The sequence below is a fragment of the Catharus ustulatus genome, chromosome 1, assembly GCF_009819885.2.
Source record: "Catharus ustulatus isolate bCatUst1 chromosome 1, bCatUst1.pri.v2, whole genome shotgun sequence".
Lineage (NCBI taxonomy): Eukaryota > Metazoa > Chordata > Aves > Passeriformes > Turdidae > Catharus > Catharus ustulatus.
Window position 1 is genome coordinate 57,841,597 of NC_046221.1, and position 18,888 is coordinate 57,860,484.

An 18,888-nucleotide genomic window follows, 5' to 3' on the forward strand; every position below is an offset into this window, starting at 1 on the left:
CGGTCAGGCAGGCACCCAGTAGCCTCAGTCCTGCAGGCACCCGGAAGCCCCGCTCCCACGGACACCCAGCGGCCCCAGTCCCGCGGCCCCGCAGGCACCCGGAAGCCCCGGTCCCGAAGGCACCCAGCAGCCCCAGCCTCGCCTCCACCCAGCGGCCCCGGTCCTGCGACCCCGCCTCCAGTCAACAGCCCCGGCCCCGCAGGCAGCCGGCAGTCCTGGCCCCGTGGGCACCCGGCAGTCCCGGCCCTTCGGCCCCGCCTCCACCCGGCAGCTGCAGCCCCGTGTCCCCGCCTCCACCCAGCAGCCGCGGCCCTGCCGGCTCACCCCGCGGCTCGCAGCTCTCACTTCCGGGTTTGCAAATTTCCGAACTTTGCACATCAGATAAGGCACACCGGACTATAAGGCGCACTTCCGGGTTCAGGGGAAAATTTTAGTCAAAAGGGTGCGCCTTATAGTCGTGAAATTACTGTAATTTTCCTACAGTCTTGAAGCACAACTATCTTCTTTTTTTATATTTGGCTTTAGACATTTGGTTTTGGTGGTTTTTGGTGGGTTTTTGTTTATTGGTGTTTAAATTTTTTTTTTCTGAAGTATATTTGCATTACTTATCCCAGCCTTGTCTAATCACCAAATACGCAGCCAGATTTGAGGCTGGATCTGAGCAGGTTTGTTTGGCTGAAAAGTCCTAGTACAATGTGGTTTCATTGGCTTATTTAATTTTATTTTATAACACCTGAAGCTAAATGTTTGGGCTGTCACATTTGATGTGATCTAAAAAGCAGATAGCACAAAGTAATCTGACTTTTGGCTATTTTGAAACTCTGGAAGGAAAAAAACTTCCATAAGTTATGTACAACCTGAATCTGAATTTATTTCCAAATTACTCTTCCTCGCAATGCATCTGTCTCTGTAAAATCTTACTTTTCTCAGTTGAGCTGTTTTCTGTCAGACAGATAGTTATGTTTTTCCAGCTAATTAGCAAAGAATGAAAGACTTAAAATTTTCTCCTCCATTCTAATTTACTACAGGGGCTATGAGCAGATTGTGCTGATCCAGCATGTGACTTTTTACAGGAAGCACCCTTTCAAGAGCAAATGTCCCTGGAATTATAAATAAGTGCTGATCCTTGATTATGTAAGGCATGTCACAGTTTGTTTTGTTGGTGTTTTTTGGGTTTTTTTGGTTTTTTTTTTTGGATGCTGCACTACAGCAGAAATTTGTTTTGCAATTGCTTGTTAAACCACCAAAAAAGCCATGTGGGTGCAGATGTTCATGTTCTGTAAAGAAGTATTAGAATAGTATTTTTTTTAAAGGTGCATTGATAGCTGTATTTTTTTGTTTGATACGTGAATGCATTAGTCATCAGCATTGCATATATTTTCATTCTAGGACTTCTATTCTTGGATGTCCCCTTTTTAACTTGCTGTTTTGATTGCTGCTGGTTACCCTGTGAAAGGGACATTTGTTAATTTTGTTTCTTGTTGAGTTATTTAAAGACTGTATTAATGAATTCCATAAGTGTTTGTAGAGAGAAAGATAGAAATTCTGGTTTATCCAGTGCTCAAATTGTTTCTTGTGGTTTAGAAGTATCCCTCTCTGATACACTTTTACTGCTGAAATTAGTAGTGGTTTTGTTTTTTAAGGTTGTGAAAACTGATCATAGCAGGAACACAGTTACAAAAAAATGTAAACCTTAAAAAGAGGTGGCTAAAAAGCCTTGATATTTTCTTCCTCTTTTCAGTGCACTCCAAGTTTTAGTACCGTAGGTTGGTCTGGATGAGGTCAAAGCAATTAAATAATTTCAAGTAAATAAAGCATCTTGTGAAAAGGGCTCCTTGTCATGCTGTGTTTCCATCAAAATGTTCTCTTAACATGGGGTGTGGAGCACTGGGCTGGAAGAGGTAAGTTGTTCTGTGGGTAGTAGCATTTGAAGGGGCATCACTACTGCAAGAAAAATGGATGGTTGAAAAGCAGATGTGACTACTGTGCCTGAGTCAGAGTTACCTTTTTTGTCTTCTGTCAGACCTTTTCCAAAGTACTTCTTTTAATCATACCACTTTTCTTTATTATTGAATAGTTGTACACTTAGATTATTTTTTAAATGTAAAATGGGAGGAAAATGCTCCAAAAGTATATTGTTTCACATATCTGGAAAGTCTGAAGAGTGATTGCTTCCCTCTGCATGGGTTTAAATTAAATTTACCTTTTGCGGGGAATGGAAGCAAAAGTTACATAAATTCCAAGTATGAAGTTCTCCTTATTGATGAGGAAATGTATCATGCAAATAATTTATCAATTTGAGTCAGTAGGATGAGCATAGTAAATTATTTATTGAAGTTTAAATGGAACCTTTCCATACATTAATTTAAAAAACAAGTTTGCAGTGACTAGTAACTAACATTATAATAAACATTATTAGAGGATTGACTTTCAGGAAAAAATGGATTATTGCAATATTCGGTTAAGATGTTCTGGTTTTGAGTGAAAATTAAATACTTCATTTAATGAGCTATTAACCAGAAGTGCCTATTCTGTCTGTGTTTTATACATGTGGAATATTATTTATGTTATTTATGTGGAATACATAAAAAGTAAAAATGCTACTGTGCTTCCTACATAAATTAAACGCAATTGCAAAGCTACTGTGTTAGCAGAGTATGTAGTTGTGGCTCTTCCAAAACACTAAATGTATTTCTCTGTGTGGAATAACACTCTTGGCTGCAAAAAGAAAGTAGCAGTGAAATTCAGCTCTTCCCTAGTGGTGGGTAGGTGAGCTTTCAAAACCCGCTATTCCCAAACCTGCACTGTCAGCTTTTCATATGCAGTAGATCACAAGGTGGCAACCGGGTTGCTTGAGTAGTGTTCACAGGGGAAACAAATGTTTGCCCAAGTTCCTTACTCAGCAAAAGGACAATAAGAGTAGAAATGCGTAGCTTCATTGAGATTTGAACTGAGTTTGGATTTTTCTGTGCTGGAATTGGATTTGGACATGGAAAATAAAACAACTTACCCTGTGCTGCCTGTGTATGGTGCACTTGGTGTGGATGGACTTATCCTATGTTTGTGAACACTGAGGTGGATTTGGAAGTTTCAGGTGTTCTTAGTCATGCACAAAGCTATCAGTAAAATAAATTGAGGTAGTTGAAATGAAACCAAATTGTATTACATGTTACATGGACTTTTTTCTACTTTTTTTTTTAAACATGACATTTATGTGGAGTCAAAACTTGGCTGGTGCCCAACTCCATCAAACCTGTAGGAGTAAATCTTCAACTGGTGTGCAAATACAGTCTAATACTGTGTATGTCACAACAGTTTTGCAAAGAAATAAAAGACTCTCTTTTTTGTCTTTCATCTGTGTGTCATTTCATACTGTTAATGCAGCCCATTTTGAGACATATTCACAGGCAGCCATATCATCTTAATTCCATGCTCCTGGTGTATATCTGCATTTTTGCAGTGTATTAAATAAATCCCTGTGGAAAATGCATGGGGAGAACAGAAAACTGCTGTGTGAAATTTTACCATCCTAATCCATATTTACCAATTTTACACCTAGGTACTGGAAAAGCATTAGTGATGTGCCTTATGAACAGTTGTAAGGGAATGAGATCAGAGGTTATTCATATTTTTCACTGAACTAACATTACTGTATTTTCACCATAGAATTAGGGGGAAGTATTTTTAGCAGCATAACTCACAAACATGCTGTCATAGTTTAGAAATTTCAGTCTTTGTGGCTTTTTATTTCTTGTCTACCAATAGTTGCAGAACTGAAATTAATTCTTGTGCAAGTTGGAAACTTTAATCGGTTTCTAGCTTTTATTCACTATTGCTCTATCTGCTTTTGAACCAGTGACTTCAAGAGGAAATGCTCTTTGCTATTCTCATTCTTAAAGCCTTTTTTTTTTTTTTCTTTTCTTTGTTAAAATTTTCCTGTAGGAACAACTTTTTGATATGAAGGTAATGGAGGAAAAGAGGCTTATGTTCTCTCAGTGAGCTTCCAAAGGGTCTGGTAAAGTGCTCAGGATTTAAATTCAGCACAGTAAATAAAACAACAACTGGCAATAAAATTGTATTCCAGTTGTGGTACTATCAAGCAGCCTGGTTAAAGGCCTTAGTCTGAGTTTTTCTTGGCATTCTGCTAGTGTTAGAGATTTGATTGCATTGAGAGAAATTGAATTACGATCCTAATTCTGAAAATAGCATAGGTGGTAGTCTCTGTATCACTGAGGTAGGAGCAGAAGTCTGGGAACTATATCCTAGGGATGGAGAAACAGCAACAATGAAGCTACACTTCATAATAGTTACACATCCTATTACAGTAATTCTCCTTGTTTGCTCTGTGGCACTTGATTCTTCAGCAGAAGTGGATATATCACCCAGAGTAGTGGGGGATGGAGTACTTTCTTCTGCTTTCTTCTGGATTTTTTTTTTTTTTGAAGGAAGATCAGGTCGGACCTAGAAATGGCCATGAGGGAAGGTGTGTTTGCATCACTTTAGAACACAGAAGTCTTTTTGAAAAACAAATACAGGGACATCTGCTTACGGAGCTTTAGTAAATGAGTTTGAGAAGTGTGATGGGTTGATGCTGGCCAAATGCCAGTGCACCTGCAAAAATCATTTATTAATTGTCTTTGGCTATAGTTGAGCAGAGGAGGGGAAAAGAAAATTCATGGTGTGATATAAGGATTAGGAGAAAACACTTTAAGGGCAAAACAGGCTCAAAATTTTAAAAGGTATAAAAGAAAAAAAAATATTAACAGAATTAGAAGAAGATAATGAGAATTAAAATAAACTTTTAGAACACTTTTCCCTCCCATGCACTTCTTAAATTGCAGGGAAACAGATTGTTGTTTTATAGTCCTCACCACGGCTTGCAGAAGAATCTCAGCTCCAAAGGTCGGAGCACTTCCTCCTCCCTGCTTTGCACCAACCTTAGTGTCACCATGTTGTTCTCCTCACGTGTCCTCACTTTTTCCTTTTCTCTGACTCAGGAGAGAATTGTTTGTTTGTTTGTAGGTTTGTTTGTTCCCAAGTTCTATCAATTGAAACAGTTTTTATAGAGCTCTGCAGTACTGAAAGGTTGATCTTGTCCAGGCTCTGCAATCAAGGAATTGCTCACCATGTTTCTCTCTCTGATGGTCACCCGGTCTTTGCCAGCACTGCACAGGCCATGCCGGCTCCACTCCGCATCTTTTCTTCATGTGAGATGCCAAAAAACCAAAAACTGCTGCCACTGCTCTTGCCTTTCTGTTTAGAGTATGGCTGGCTGAAAGCAGCTAAGTAAATAAAGTCCGTTGTGAGCCATTCCAAGAGAGCTGCAGCCATGCCAGGGTCCAACAGCCCCCTCTGGGGGCTGGCCCCCTACTCCTCTGTAGAGAGAAGGGAGCAAGAGAGCTTCTTGTGGTTTTTCGTTCTTAAATGTGTTATCACAGAGGACTTTCGACCTTTTCTAATTGGTTTAGCAGTGTGCCACTTCTCAGAGTGAGCCAGCAGTTGGTTTTGCTAGGCACGTAGGAGGCTGCTGGCAGCTGCTCACAGAGAATCACTTCCATGACTGACTTTTTCCCTCTTCACCAACAATCAGTTATGATAAAACCAGCACAAGGTGCTATCTTTTTAAGGACCAAATTATATTCTAAATTATACTTTATGTGTTTCTGGATTGTACAGAGTAGCAATCTTCTAGAGGTTTTGCAACAATGAAAATAAAGAAATGTAAATATTTGTTGTGAATTTCCAGCTATATTTTCAGAAATAATGATTATTTAAATTATTTCTAAGCTATAACATGGGTTCCAGTTGGTGTGAGAAGAAGCAGGACTTGGGCTAGGGTTTTTTTCTGTCTTCAATGTTAGAATGGCAGGCAGTAGGTTGTCGTGTGTGCAGTTTCTTTCAAATGTGGCAATATCAGAGGCAAACACCAAAGAAACCTGACATTACAATGGAAGAATTTTGAGAAAATAGCTGCCTCCTTTACAATGACAATGTTGCATTGCCCATCTCAGTAATTTACATCTTTTGACAATTTTGACTTCTAAAACTTTTCAAAGACAAACCTTTCTCCTATCCCCATTCTGACCAGAATTGGTCATCATCTTCAAATTAATTTTTCCAAATGAAGCTGAGGAAGAATAGGAAGTATGCATACATAATGCAATTAATAGTAGGTCAGATTACCTGAAGTTGGACACATTTGGTAGAAGGAAGTGGACCAATGTCCAGAAATATTCCTGGGTTCCTTCTTACAACAAATATATAATACACCAATTTATAAGGTTTAGCACTTCTACCCCTCATCTTTAAAATATAAGTGATATTCTGTAGCCTGCAGTCATTAGACAATGGTAGGATTCATAAAGACTGACTGTTTTGTGACTGTGAAATGGGAATATAACAAGAAAGAAGGGGAGAAGGCAAATTTACCTCATCACAGGTATAACCCAGTTGTTATTGTACTTAAAGTTGTGAGCAGGGTAAGCCATTTAGTAGGCAAAGATTAAGAGTTGTTCTTCATGTTCTCAAAAAACAAACCAAACCTATTGATTGGTTTTACCAAATATTACAGGGAATTTAACATGGTCTGGGGTGGAAGCCAAAGGGATCTCCCTATGTTGTGACATGATGGTGTTACGTCCTTAAATTCATCAACAGACGTTAGCAATTTGTTACAGCATGCTGTTTAATATTTTCTACTTTTATTAACCCTACTACGTGTGTTGTTATGTGTTGCTCCCATGTGATATTTTTACTTGCAGTAGGTTTTTTTGGCTAGATATTTTTATTCATTTGTCATATTCCTTTGTATTGCAAATGAGCAGTGTGTTCATTTGCATATGTCAACTCTGAATTAGTAAATAAAATTCCTTTTTCCTTCTATCTATTATAAGAATATCTGTGCTTTTAAGATATGGAAAGAGGTTGTGGAAATATAGGATGGTAATCATCTGCATTGCCAAATCCATTTACTCCGTGGTCAGTCTTCCATCCTCTGAATGTCAGTGAGCTGGTGTGGGTGTGCTGCTGGGATGGGAGCTGTGGTCTGCTTTTTGCAAGAACCATGTATAGTATATTTGGTGAGTTGTGAACAGCTGTTTCATGTCACACTATAAGCAGTCATTAAAAACTCAGTATAGGAAAGCTATACCATGTGGGTTGTCTGGCTGAGAGTGACCTTCCAACTGACGACATGGTAATTTTGAAGAGGAAGAAGATGGGCTTCCTGGCATGCAAACTGAAAAGTGTTGAAATTGGACTTCTAGTCCAGGCTGAGAGGGCTTGATAAAGTGTTTGAGGGAAGTTAGGGTGTCAACAAAGGTCCATCTGAGGGTTACAAGGAGATGGAACAGAGGAGATTTGTAAGCGTGAGGGCTTGGAGAAGACTTGTGAGCCTTCAAGACTCTGCAGTCTTAAAAGTGGAGGCTAAGTGTTGGAGTGGGAGCCAGCACCTTTATGTGTTTTGTATAATGGGATTATAAGCAGATATGACTGGTTGTTTGAAGGCAATCCTTCAGTCTTTAACCTTCATAATATTATGGTGGGGCAGAGTCACTGTTTTCCTTTTCCCTTTGTGTCCCAAAACTGAGTAACCCTGTCAGAAGACCTAGTCTTGCACAGCTGTAGTAGAGGGTTGCTCTGCCTGTATCTTACCTTGCTGTCCAAATCAGCAAAGTTGAAGAATTTGCTCATAATCCTAGCTGAGCAAGGGTGTCTAAACTGAAGCATTATTTCCAGGTATGTATGGTATGCCAAGCTTAATTACTGCCATTAGATAGAGGAAAAGTGTGGTAAGTCTCAGTGTTTTAGCATACAGCTATTAGAAAATGTTTTGGTGTGAAGTATGGTAAAGAAGGAAGTGAGAAATTATGCACATGGGTATTCATGGGGTGATACTGAGAATATAGAGGCTTCTGCCTGTTTATCTGGATTACCAGATTGTCTGAACCAATTTAGTCTGAATATAATGTGGGTAGAGAAAACTAGTCTTTACAGATAAATGAACCTACTTGTCTGAGGGACCTGGTGTTAGATATTTTCCTTGTAGATTCTGAGGAATGGGATTAGCACGGGTAAAATCAGGTTCATTTGTAAATCAGTATCTCTTTACCTTGAATGAATGGAGATAGTTGGGTCCTAACAAAGGTCTGAGAACTGAGCTGTAAAGGATAAAGGCTGAAAATAATTTCTTTATTGGGCCAAAGAAGGCATTGTGACCCATTTGGTACAGTTCCCAGGTATAGAAATGCTGTGAAGGTTTAAATAAAAAGCTTTATGTTTTGGTGGGTAGTACTTGTTGTGGAAATCTTGTGGCAATTAACCTTAAGTTTGTATGGTTGTTTGTTGGGCTCCCTTGTCCAAAGTAAGGTTTGCACATCCATCCTGGTTGCAATCCTGCCCTTCCAAGCAATTCTGGTGTTAAAAAGGGTTTGCAGACAGCTGTGGGGTTAGATGGTGGTGTAAAACCCCACTGATGATGTGCCTTTCATAGCAATCTGGCTAGAAGTCATCCATTCTGCTTCTCAGCTATGCACCAACCACTCAGATGTACAGTAATTTCATGATTATAAGCCTCGCCCTTTTGACTAAAATTTTGGTCCCAACCCGGTAGTGCGGTTTATAATCCGGAGAGGCCAATATATGACGAAAGTCAGAAATTTGCCAACCCGCAAGTGCGAGTCAAGCCGTGAGGCGGGGCGGGAGCGGGTGGGCACGGGCAGCCCTGGCCAGCAGGAACCGCGCGGGGAGGGCGGGAGTGGGCAGCCCCAAGCCACGAGCCATGACCACCCCAAGCCAACCCAGAAGTACGACCCGCGAACCACGACCACCCCAAGCTAACCTGGAAGTGCAAGCCCCGAGCTGCGAGTCGCGCCATCCCTGAGCTGCAGCCGCCCTGAGCCAACCCGGAAGTGGGAGTCGCAGCCACAGCAGCCCCGAGCCAAGCCACAAGGGGGAGGAGGCCCCGCGGCAGTGCTGAACCGCGAGGGGCAGCGCCGAGCTGAGCCCGCACGGACCCGAGACGAGCCAGTAAACCCCATGATCCTGTGATTCTCTTACTAATTGGCAACTTTGTGAAAGCTGCTTATAATGAAAGTGCTGCTTATAATCCTGTGCAGCTTATACATGGACAAAGAACGAAAAGTTGCCGACACCCGGAAGTGCAGCTTATAATCAGGTGCGGCTTATAATCGTGAAATTACTCCCAGGACAAATAGGGAATTTATGGATGAAAGATTATTTCCAACCAACCTCACAGACCCTCAAAGCTAAAGCTGAGACAATCAGTCAATGTCCTGATTAAGACATTATTTCCATTAAAAAATTAAAAGTTGGAGATGGTTTTACCTTGGATCAAGTCAAGATGTCAAAACCAAGAAAGGTAATAGATGTTGACAACTGAGTTTTGCTGGGTATTTTGCTGCACTTTGTGCTTCTGCACATATACAAGAGAAATAAGTAACTATCCCTGGAGACTTCATTTTGGGACTTGAGGTCTTTTTATGTGGGTTTCTTTTTGTATTTATCACTGAATTTCTATAAGGAGCGAAACTGCCCCCAACAGAGCATTAACGATGCATTTATTCACTTTTGCATTACTTAAAATGTTCTGTGAACTTTTATTTTAATTAAAAAATAATTTGAGTTGGTTTCTTTGGTTCTACTGGAGATTTTCATATAGTCTATAAACTAGTAATTCTAGTGCTCTACCCAGTAGGCTTAATGTTTTTCTTCTGTGTGACAGTGATGACTATTTAAATAAATAAAAGTGCTGACAGGGTTTCTAAAGGTCTGACCGTATTAAGGGTCAAGAAAAGTTACTCTCAGGAATTACCAAGTAGTAGCCTCTTCGCACTTTTTTGCAGTAATATTGGGGTTGTGCTTTTTGCAGCAGAATGGGGTTTTTGGCTTCCATTTTGGTATTTGGTATTTTTAATGAGATTTTATAATGTGTCCTAAACATGAAGTATTCAGACACACAGAGGCAGAACACTTTGAATGACCCAGTAAGCTAGAGGGTGTTTGGAATGGTACCCCTCACTTTAGTGCTCCTGCTGAGACTCTACAAACCACATGCTGCTGGCTTGCTCCCCTCTTCCCCTTCCCCTGGTGGGCTGGAGAGGAGAGCAGGAGGCACGAAAGGTAAACATGATGGGTTGAGATAAGAACAGTTTACTGGAAATAGCAGTGAGATAAAAAAATGAGCAGTAACAGTGACAGTACTAGTACCTAAAGTGTACAAAAGAGAGTGGATAATTCACATGCAAAAATACTCAGCCACTACTCTGACTTGGAAGAGTGTTACCCAGCTGGTCCTCTGCTCAGCCAGAAGGAACCCCTTCTCAGAAGGGTCCCCTTCCCTCCCCTGGCAATGACATGAGATGGTGTAGGATAGCCTCTGTGTCCTAGCCATGCCTCCCCTGGCTACTGTAAAAATTAACCCTGGTCAGGAGGAAGTGAGGTAATTCAACATTTTTCTTATAATATCTGAAATCAAAGTAAACTTGAAAGAAAGTACAGTAATTTCACAATTATAAGCCGCACTCAGTATAAGCCACATCTCCGGGTGCCAGCAACTTTTCATTCTTTGTCCATATATAAGCCGCACCTGATTATAAGCCACATGTTACAATACAGAGTGTGATAAAAGGTATCTATTCTATCACCATCTGTTGAGGGTGGGGGCAATGATCCTTATCTCCGCAGGAGATGTTCTGCTAATGGGCCATCCATTGAAACCAGGCAGGGCATTGTTCTTTATATTTTCACAACCCATCCTTCCTCCAGAGAGTCATTTTCTGCTAATGGCCCATTGAGTCCCACTGTGGGACTGATAAAAATTACTTCATCGCATTGGAAGTTGCTCCAGCCAGGGGGAAGAGCCCAACATTTCTTACCAAAATAAAAACAGAGGTTTTGGGACACTAAGATAGCCCCTTTCTCCACTGGACTCCAGAGGAAAACTGGATTTCTCCACATCGCCACTGGACCTTCGGAGGGAAACTGCACCTTCTACAGGAGCACTGCTTCCACTGAACCACATCTGTCACTGCAAGAGGATGCAGCCACCATTGAATGGGACTGCTACCAACACCCTGCCTGACGGGGTGTCAGGTTGTACTCTGACTTTGTCAGGGTTTGGAGTTTGTTTCTTTGTAGTACTGTATTTCTATTTTAATTTCCCTAGAAAGGAACTGTTATTCCTAATTCCCATATCTTTGCCTGAAAGCCCCTTGATTTCAAAATTATAATAATTTGGAGTGAGGGGGTTTACATTCTCCATTTCAAAGAGAAGTTCCTGCCTTTCTCAGCAGACAGCTGTCCTCCAAACTAGAACAGCAACTTTTTGTTCTTCGTCCGTATATAAGCCGCACCTGATTATAAGCCGCACTTCAGGTTCGGACCAAAATTTTAGTCAAAATGGTGCGGCTTATAATCGTGAAATTACTGTATGTAAAAAATTAGCTGTAGGATTTTTGTTTATTTTGTGTGCTTGGTTTTTTTTCCAGACATAGCCTTTTAAGAAGGCCTATGGCGCTAGGGCCTGATTGGAGTAGGATGTGAATGTGCCTTTTTTGAAATTGCTTCAGTGACAGACCTCAGCTATCTTTGTATTGGAGTTTAAATGCTTTGCAGCATAATTTGCAGGCATAAGCAAGGCTGGAATGAACAATTAGAGTAACTGGAATAGAGTAGCTAGGGACTTGGACAGAAGATATGCAGCAAAGGGGAAGGACACTTGGCTTATAACGTATGCAACATTTATTTCCATAAAGGCTTTAAAAAACTTTGAGGGCAAATTGTTTGGGAAGGATGACACTTGGGCTGTCAGCGCCTGTAACATAATTAGAGTATCTGTAATCAATAGAGCATGTATTTCATGTGACAGACTGTCCTGTGGGCAGATCCTCTGCTGCAGGAGCAAATGTGGGCTAATGGAATAACTCTGGGAACTGCCCACAGGTTCCTTCTGGAAATTTTCTTCATGAGGACTGATTTCAGATTTTTTTTCTTTTTTCCTACTCATGGTTCCAGCACAGTAGTTCCTCTAGGCAAAGCTAGGAAAGATAGGACAGAATATTTGAAGAAGTTTGTGAATCTGGATTCAGAAAGGCTGGTGAGAATCCCTTGCAGTGGCACTGGCCTGCTGAGAGCTTGTTGCACATTTGCAACTCTCGTTAATTTTGTAAATCCATTCCAGAAGAGTTGGTATTGAGTAGATGCTGGGTGAGTGAAAAGGAATTTGTTTTCAGTTCAGGAGTGTTCAGCAATGACAACTGGAAGAACTCTCAGTAGGAAGGGGTTTGTATTAGTCTTAGGGGCTAATCAGTGTATTTCATTCAGTTGGAAATGTGCTTTCAATGGGAAATATTTATGGATACCTGTTCTTTACGGGATTCTTTACCTGTTCTTTTGTGATATGACTGCTAGCTTTAGCTTTAAGAGGCAAGTAGAAAATCAAATGGAGTATGAGTTTCAAGTTAGTGTTCCTGTCGTTGAAAAATGGTTATTATTTATTTTACAACATCACAAAGATACCTTCCTCTTGGCAGCTCTGTGGGTCTTTTCAGAGTTTAAGGCTGCCATGTGTGGAATGCTTTACACATTTTGTGCAGTAAATATTTCTTTTTCTCTTAAAACATTTGACAAGAATCTCAAAATTCAGTATTGTTGTTTCAGATAATTTTAGGCATTGAAGTAGTGTTAAGTGGTAGTACAAAAAGCAGTGTTACAAAAATTATTTTCCAATTTTTAGAATCCTCTAGGAGGGTTTAATTAAAAGTGTCATACACTTAGTAGAAATCCATGTAATTTCAGCAATTGATTTTTTTATTATTTTTCCCTTTAAAAAGGCAAGCTGTGAGTTCTCTTGTATGGGGTAAATGTCACTCTGTTTATATCTTAGCTTTGCTGCAAGTCAGGACGTGTACTGTTCCTCTAGGTTGTCATAGAAACGCAGCTGACTGACATCTCAACTCAACCTGCTCATGGTTTAATTTGTGGGTTTTCAAGATTATTAAAATTTAACAAAAATTATTGATTTGCTTTTATTAACACTGGCTTGTGTTTACTTTAGAAGTTCAAACTGCATAAAAGCTTTTCCTGATAGAAAAATACCTTTACAATTATTAAACCCTGATACTCTAAATAAGATATCATCAAATGCATTTAATATATCAGAGTGAAACAGTAGAGAAATCTTGAATTTTTGCAAATCATCTCTTTATTTCATTTTGTTTACAGTAAAGTGCCCAAACCTTATTTCAATTCACCTTTTTGCTTGACTTTTATTTAACATAGAAGATACCTGTCAGGAAAGCATGAAATACGTACATCATCATGCCTAATATTTGGGAGTCTTCATTTTATTTACTTACTTTGAAGCCTGGCAGAACGCTTCGGTGCACTGACTTCTGAAAGTATATATTTTTTGTATATGCATGTGCAGAAAAAATTACTTAGTTTTCACTCATAAATAAGACAGGCAAAACTTATTTGCAGTAACTTTATCTAATGGTCCATGGTTGAATGATTTTATGCAAACTACTCAAGAGACTAGAATTAACTTTTCATGTTGGTTGCACATTGGATGTCCAGGCCCCAGCAACATGTGGGATCTTATAAAAACTAGATGACTGGAGTTCAATTTTTTGCTTTTATGAATTTATTCAACGATTGCCCATGCATTTCAAGTGTAATCTTTGTAAGCAATGTATAAAATGCAGTAATGTATTAATTGTTATTAAATGGACATATACTTCCTTACGCCCTCCTTCTGTCACATGTATTCTTTTTACTTTGACTTTACCTCCTCCTTCTACCTTGTAGCCATTTATTAACGATCTGTAGGCATGAGGAACTTGACTGATTTATATACAGACCTGTAATTTGACATTGTCATTCTGTCTAGTAACAACTTTGTTCAGTGTTAGATTTACTGAATAAAATTGTTTCTTGGTGGACATTTTGACACCTCACTTCATACTCCTACGTCATGCGCTGCTGACATCCCTGTATTACTCTCATTTGTATTCTGTCATAAAACTCTCACATAATATTATAAAACAGACTCTCTTTGCAGCATATTTCTATATGCATGGGGCTAAATATTGGGTGTTTCCATAGGTATATATGACTTTTTTGTGTTTTGTGTGAGGTTATGTACATGTTACCGTATATGATGGTAGCATACATAATAAATGGCCACACTATTGGACTTGGGAAAGATTGGCTTTAGTACTGCAAAGGCAATTTAAACAAAATACGTTTTATTCACCTGTTAACATGTCTCCTTTCCAAATTTATTTTTTGCATCATTGACTAGAAGAACATGTTGTGCAAATACAGTTCTACTGTAGGCTGACACTGCACTTTTAGGAATGGGAAGGCAGTGGTTGGTGGGAAGTCAAGGCATTCTTTTAACTAGGGCACAGTACTGGTATGTTCTGGTTGCTTAAGAATGAAAGATATGAAGATATGTTTTATGTGGGAAACATACTGAGTTATGATATATTCATTACAGTCAGTAGCGACTGTAGGATAATATTATTGCAGGTGTACTGTTTCCCAGTGAGGATCAAGAGATATGTAAGGGTTTGTGTATGTCTGTGCATGTATGAGATTAACTGAGACTTACTGAAGCCTGTGGAATCTCTCTGGCATTGTACTTCTGTAGACTGTCTGTTACAGATAGATGCCTATGACCAAAGAGCAATTTTGCAACTGGTATTTTCTTTTCCTAAGAGATAAACATGTTGGGTCTTCTTTAAGCAATAAATTTGCTACTTGTTTTTGCTTTGGTTTTTTTAGCTTGGTTTCCTTTCTCTTATTCTTTGCCCCGTGATCTTTCCTTGCATTTAAGTAGTGGTTGGGTGATAATACCATGCTTGAAAAGAAAGAGAGGAAAGCTTCAGTATTTACCAGAAAAAGATCCTAACCTACAGAAGATGAAGGCCATTCATAGGAATATACTGTGTCCAGATACTTTTCCCAGAAAGCATATTTATAGTACTTTTTTTTACCATAAGCCATTGGTGGATTTTATACAGTTAACTTATTCCTAGTGGATTCTTCTTATTTTTGTTCACAGCATTTTGCCTCTATCCTTCCTACAGAGGTACAGCATCTTGTAAAGGTCGTGAAGTTTCTTGTAACGTGCATGCTTCAGCTTTCAGTTCATTGTGGCTACAGTGGCACACTTTATTTTATCATTATTCATTATAAATTATCATATCCATCCTTTTTGTATTTTACTTCTAAATTGCAAATTACTAACTTTATGTAAAAAAGTATACATGCACATTTTTTCCTGCTTTTTAGATATCAAATAAATGCCTCTTACAGCTGAATTGACATGCGGCTATAGAGTCTTTGCATCCAGAACTTTGGAGTAAAAAGAAAAGTTAGTAACAAAAAAGCACAGCCCAAGCCCCTTCAGATGATTAAACTGTGAAAGTTTGGCTTTTGATTGTAATGGCTGTTGTGAAGAGATCGCAGTGATCCATCTTCGCCTGTTGCTGTGTGATAGTTTTGGGTTATCTTTTTATTTAATTTCTAAATATTTTTGTTGTTTTTTCTCTCTTGCTCCCTTTTTCTTACACTCCTAAAAATTTAGGAAGATGAGAGTGAAGAAGAACCTAAGCTCAAGTATGAACGCCTTTCTAATGGAGTGACTGAAATTCTCCAAAAGGATGCAGCCAGCTGCATGACAGTGCATGAAAAGGTAATATGTGACTTTGTGGCTGAGATAGCACTTCTGATTGATTTTATATATTTATCTGTGCTTATAATGCATTAGTATATTTCTGTGTAGAAGTGATGCCAAATCTAGAGTTTCACTGCAAGGCAACAATAACATAAAATTCACCATTAACCTGTATTGAACAATCCACATTTTCTGTGATAAAACGCATAGTTCATATGGTTCAATTAACAGCAGATGTCTCAAAATCAATTCCTTTCTTACTAGTGTCAAGCATTTTTTCAGTAAGAAACATGTTTTCTCAATGAGGAAATGAGGTGAAAATTCAAGATGCAGTAATTTGTTAGATTAGATGTTTACATAAGCTACTAGAAAACTGTTCACTCAGTTTTAGTAATGAACAGTATTATGAACTGCAATCAGAATACTGTCCTAACTTTCTTTATTCAAAAAGGAAGTTGGTAAATACTCTGCTTATTTGTAGAGCCTGTGTCAGTAAAGACCAACTTGGTCATGCCAGGAGCTTAGCATATATTCCGCTGTGGAAGACATGTTAATACAGTGTAGAAGGAAGTAATTACTGTATTTTTTGTTTGCTTAGGTTTTTCTTTTGAGCGGTGTCATGCTAACACTTCCCTGTCCCCCTTCCCTGATTCAGTATGTTAAAATCAAACAGCTGCACATACTAGAGATTTTGATGTACCAGAGAATGATAGAGATAAAGTAATAAACAGTGCAAAGTAAAGAAAGTTTAAGAAGAATTAATATTTTGTTCTTAAAAGGAATAGTCTTAATATGCTTCTTTAGTGACTTAAACAATTGATTTTGTTTTTGTGAGTTTTATTCTCTTTTATAAATATTGAAAAACATTTTAGAATATTGAGGCTGAAGTGCATCTGAAAGTGTGACTTAATGATTTGTCAACTATTAGTATGTAAAACATAGTAGCTATTTTCTGAATGTATAATTTTTCATAGCCAGTAATATCTCCTTAACAGTTATTGTTGAGGGATCTATCTTTGTTATTCGGCTATATTTTTAGATTGACTTGTGCTGTGTTTCTTTTCCTCAGAGGACTGTTGCTATGGCTCAAGAGGCTCTTAAGATGAAGCTTGTATTTTAACTGTGTGAATGAAAACAATAAGTCTTTTTAAAATGTTTTTGACAACTTAGAATTACACAGATATTTGGAAAATTGGCAAGCATTTCCTCTTTGTTTGTGGCCTGTTTCTGTTACCTTTTATTCCTGCATCTCAGGTAAATTTTGAAAGCCGAGAGTTTAACAGGATTTTTCTATGAGGATGTGCACAGATACAGCTTTTACTGTAGTGTCACAAAGTGTGACAGTACAGGAAAACTGTGAAGTATCCCAGCACTTTCAGTTTTCCAGCAAACTAGATACACTATTTATGAGAAAAATCAATATTGTTAGAAGCCAGGTACTGCAGTCTTTTAGGAATAGGTCTCTTGCAAGAGAGAGCTTAAAAATGAAGCTGGGTTATAGGTTTTGCAAAGGTATTTCTGTTTCATTCTGGTTGGGTTTTTGGGGAATTTTCCCTGAACGAACAGGAAAAGCCCTGCTAAATGCTATCATTTGAAAAATTATACAGTAATATGTAAAATGATTCTGACTAAACAGTTTACCTTTGCTGAGAATCCTGAGATCTGGCTTCTGCATTCAGACTAATTTCCCCCCAGAATTTTTTTTTTTCATTTTTGCTACTAAAGCATCATATTTTCACCAGGCTTGCTGTCTGCACTGGATGACTAATCGTCATGGCACCTGGTGCATTCAAGCAGGCCTGTGCAGTGGAATAGTCATACCTAGTTATGTCTGCACACCTGATGTTTTATTAACCAGTATTGATTTTTTTACCCGGGGGACTTTTTTCTTCCTGAAAAAGGCAACCTTGCAGGAGTGAAAGGCATTGCAGGGAATGAATTTCTAATGAACCCCTTCTTTCCCTTTCTTGACTCCTTTTAATGTAACTTCATATTTTAAGTGCCTGAACTGAAATTTCATTTTAAGCAATTCCATTTTGATAAATCCTTTTAAACCTTGACTTTCTGTAAGGTTATTTTTTAAAGATTGTGCTGCCTGACTGACACGCTTAGCAGTGCCTGTAAATTTGAGCATTTCATTATAGGTTGCAATGAAGCATGCTCACATGCAGTGAAATACAGAGAATTGAGTAGCCTGGACTATTTCAGTAATGCTGAAAGTGGGAGGGTGGGGGAGGGGGCAAATAAAAGAAACCTCTGTCATAAATCAGGTAGTACTGAAATTCTATCTTTTCTGTTTAGGTATAGTTCACATGGTTCAATTAACAGCAGATCTCTCAGAATCAATTCCCTTTTTGTTTGTATCAAAATAAGTTTGTGATAGTATGGATTTATGTAGAGATTTCTTTATTTTGCTACAATTTTTTAGAATGAAACTCCTGATATTTCCAAGGAAGTGTATTTGTCTTGAGAGTATTCTATTTAGGAATGTTACTATGTGAAGGAAAGCAAACCCAGGAGTTATCTGTGTGCTTAACTGCACTGTCAGAGACCTTCCATAATTCAACTGTATTTTACCAGTGGCTTACAGTTGGCCTTTTGCTGTGTTTGAACACTTTGTTTTTATTTTAATAAAGAAGGAGAATTAAAAATAAAGCTCAAAGGAAACATTAGGATTGAAACAAAACTGCAGAAAGGATCTAGGAACTATTTCAGATCTCTGTTGGTTCTTGCTCTCACGCTGCATTTTTAATTTGCTGCCACAGTCCATCAGTTGGTGTGTACAGACTGCAGACACACCATTAGTTGTCAGTGGATGAGAGTCCTCATGACTCATTCTGACAGCTAACTTGCACTATCACAGTAATATGGGCTTGAAGCCCTGTTTTATTCTTTGGGTACAGTTAAAATAACCTTTCTCTATAGAAAGTGGTGGGTTATTTTATTTTCCCCAGTGTTGCTAATCCTGGAGTTCATTTAGCATTACTGTGGTATTTCTTGTGGTGTCTTTGTGTTCATATAATCAATCTCTTTCTTTCACAGTTTTTGGCACTGGGAACACATTATGGCAAAGTTTATTTACTGGATGTCCAGGGGAACATCACACAGAAGTTTGATGTTGTAAGTATGACGTTATTCAGAACCCATTTACAGGGATGTAAAATTGCTACTGAGGTACCAGTAAG

The 18,888-nt window shown here is 38.7% G+C and overlaps 1 protein-coding gene across 6 annotated transcripts in view; it reads left to right on the plus strand.

Moving 5' to 3' along the window:
• The window catches only part of VPS41 (VPS41 subunit of HOPS complex), a 124,729-nt gene that overhangs the window by 11,717 nt on the left and 94,124 nt on the right, over positions 1-18,888 (plus strand). For 3 of the 6 annotated variants that reach the window (XM_033053088.2, XM_033053080.2, XM_033053096.2), the window contains exons 3-5: positions 15,089-15,133; positions 15,614-15,721; positions 18,746-18,823. In XM_033053088.2, coding sequence (XP_032908979.1) covers positions 15,089-15,133; positions 15,614-15,721; positions 18,746-18,823 — 231 coding nt within the window. The remainder of the gene's footprint in view (positions 1-15,088; positions 15,134-15,613; positions 15,722-18,745; positions 18,824-18,888) is intronic. The other 3 variants (XM_033053116.2, XM_033053106.2, XM_033053121.2) reach the window with 1 other exon arrangement.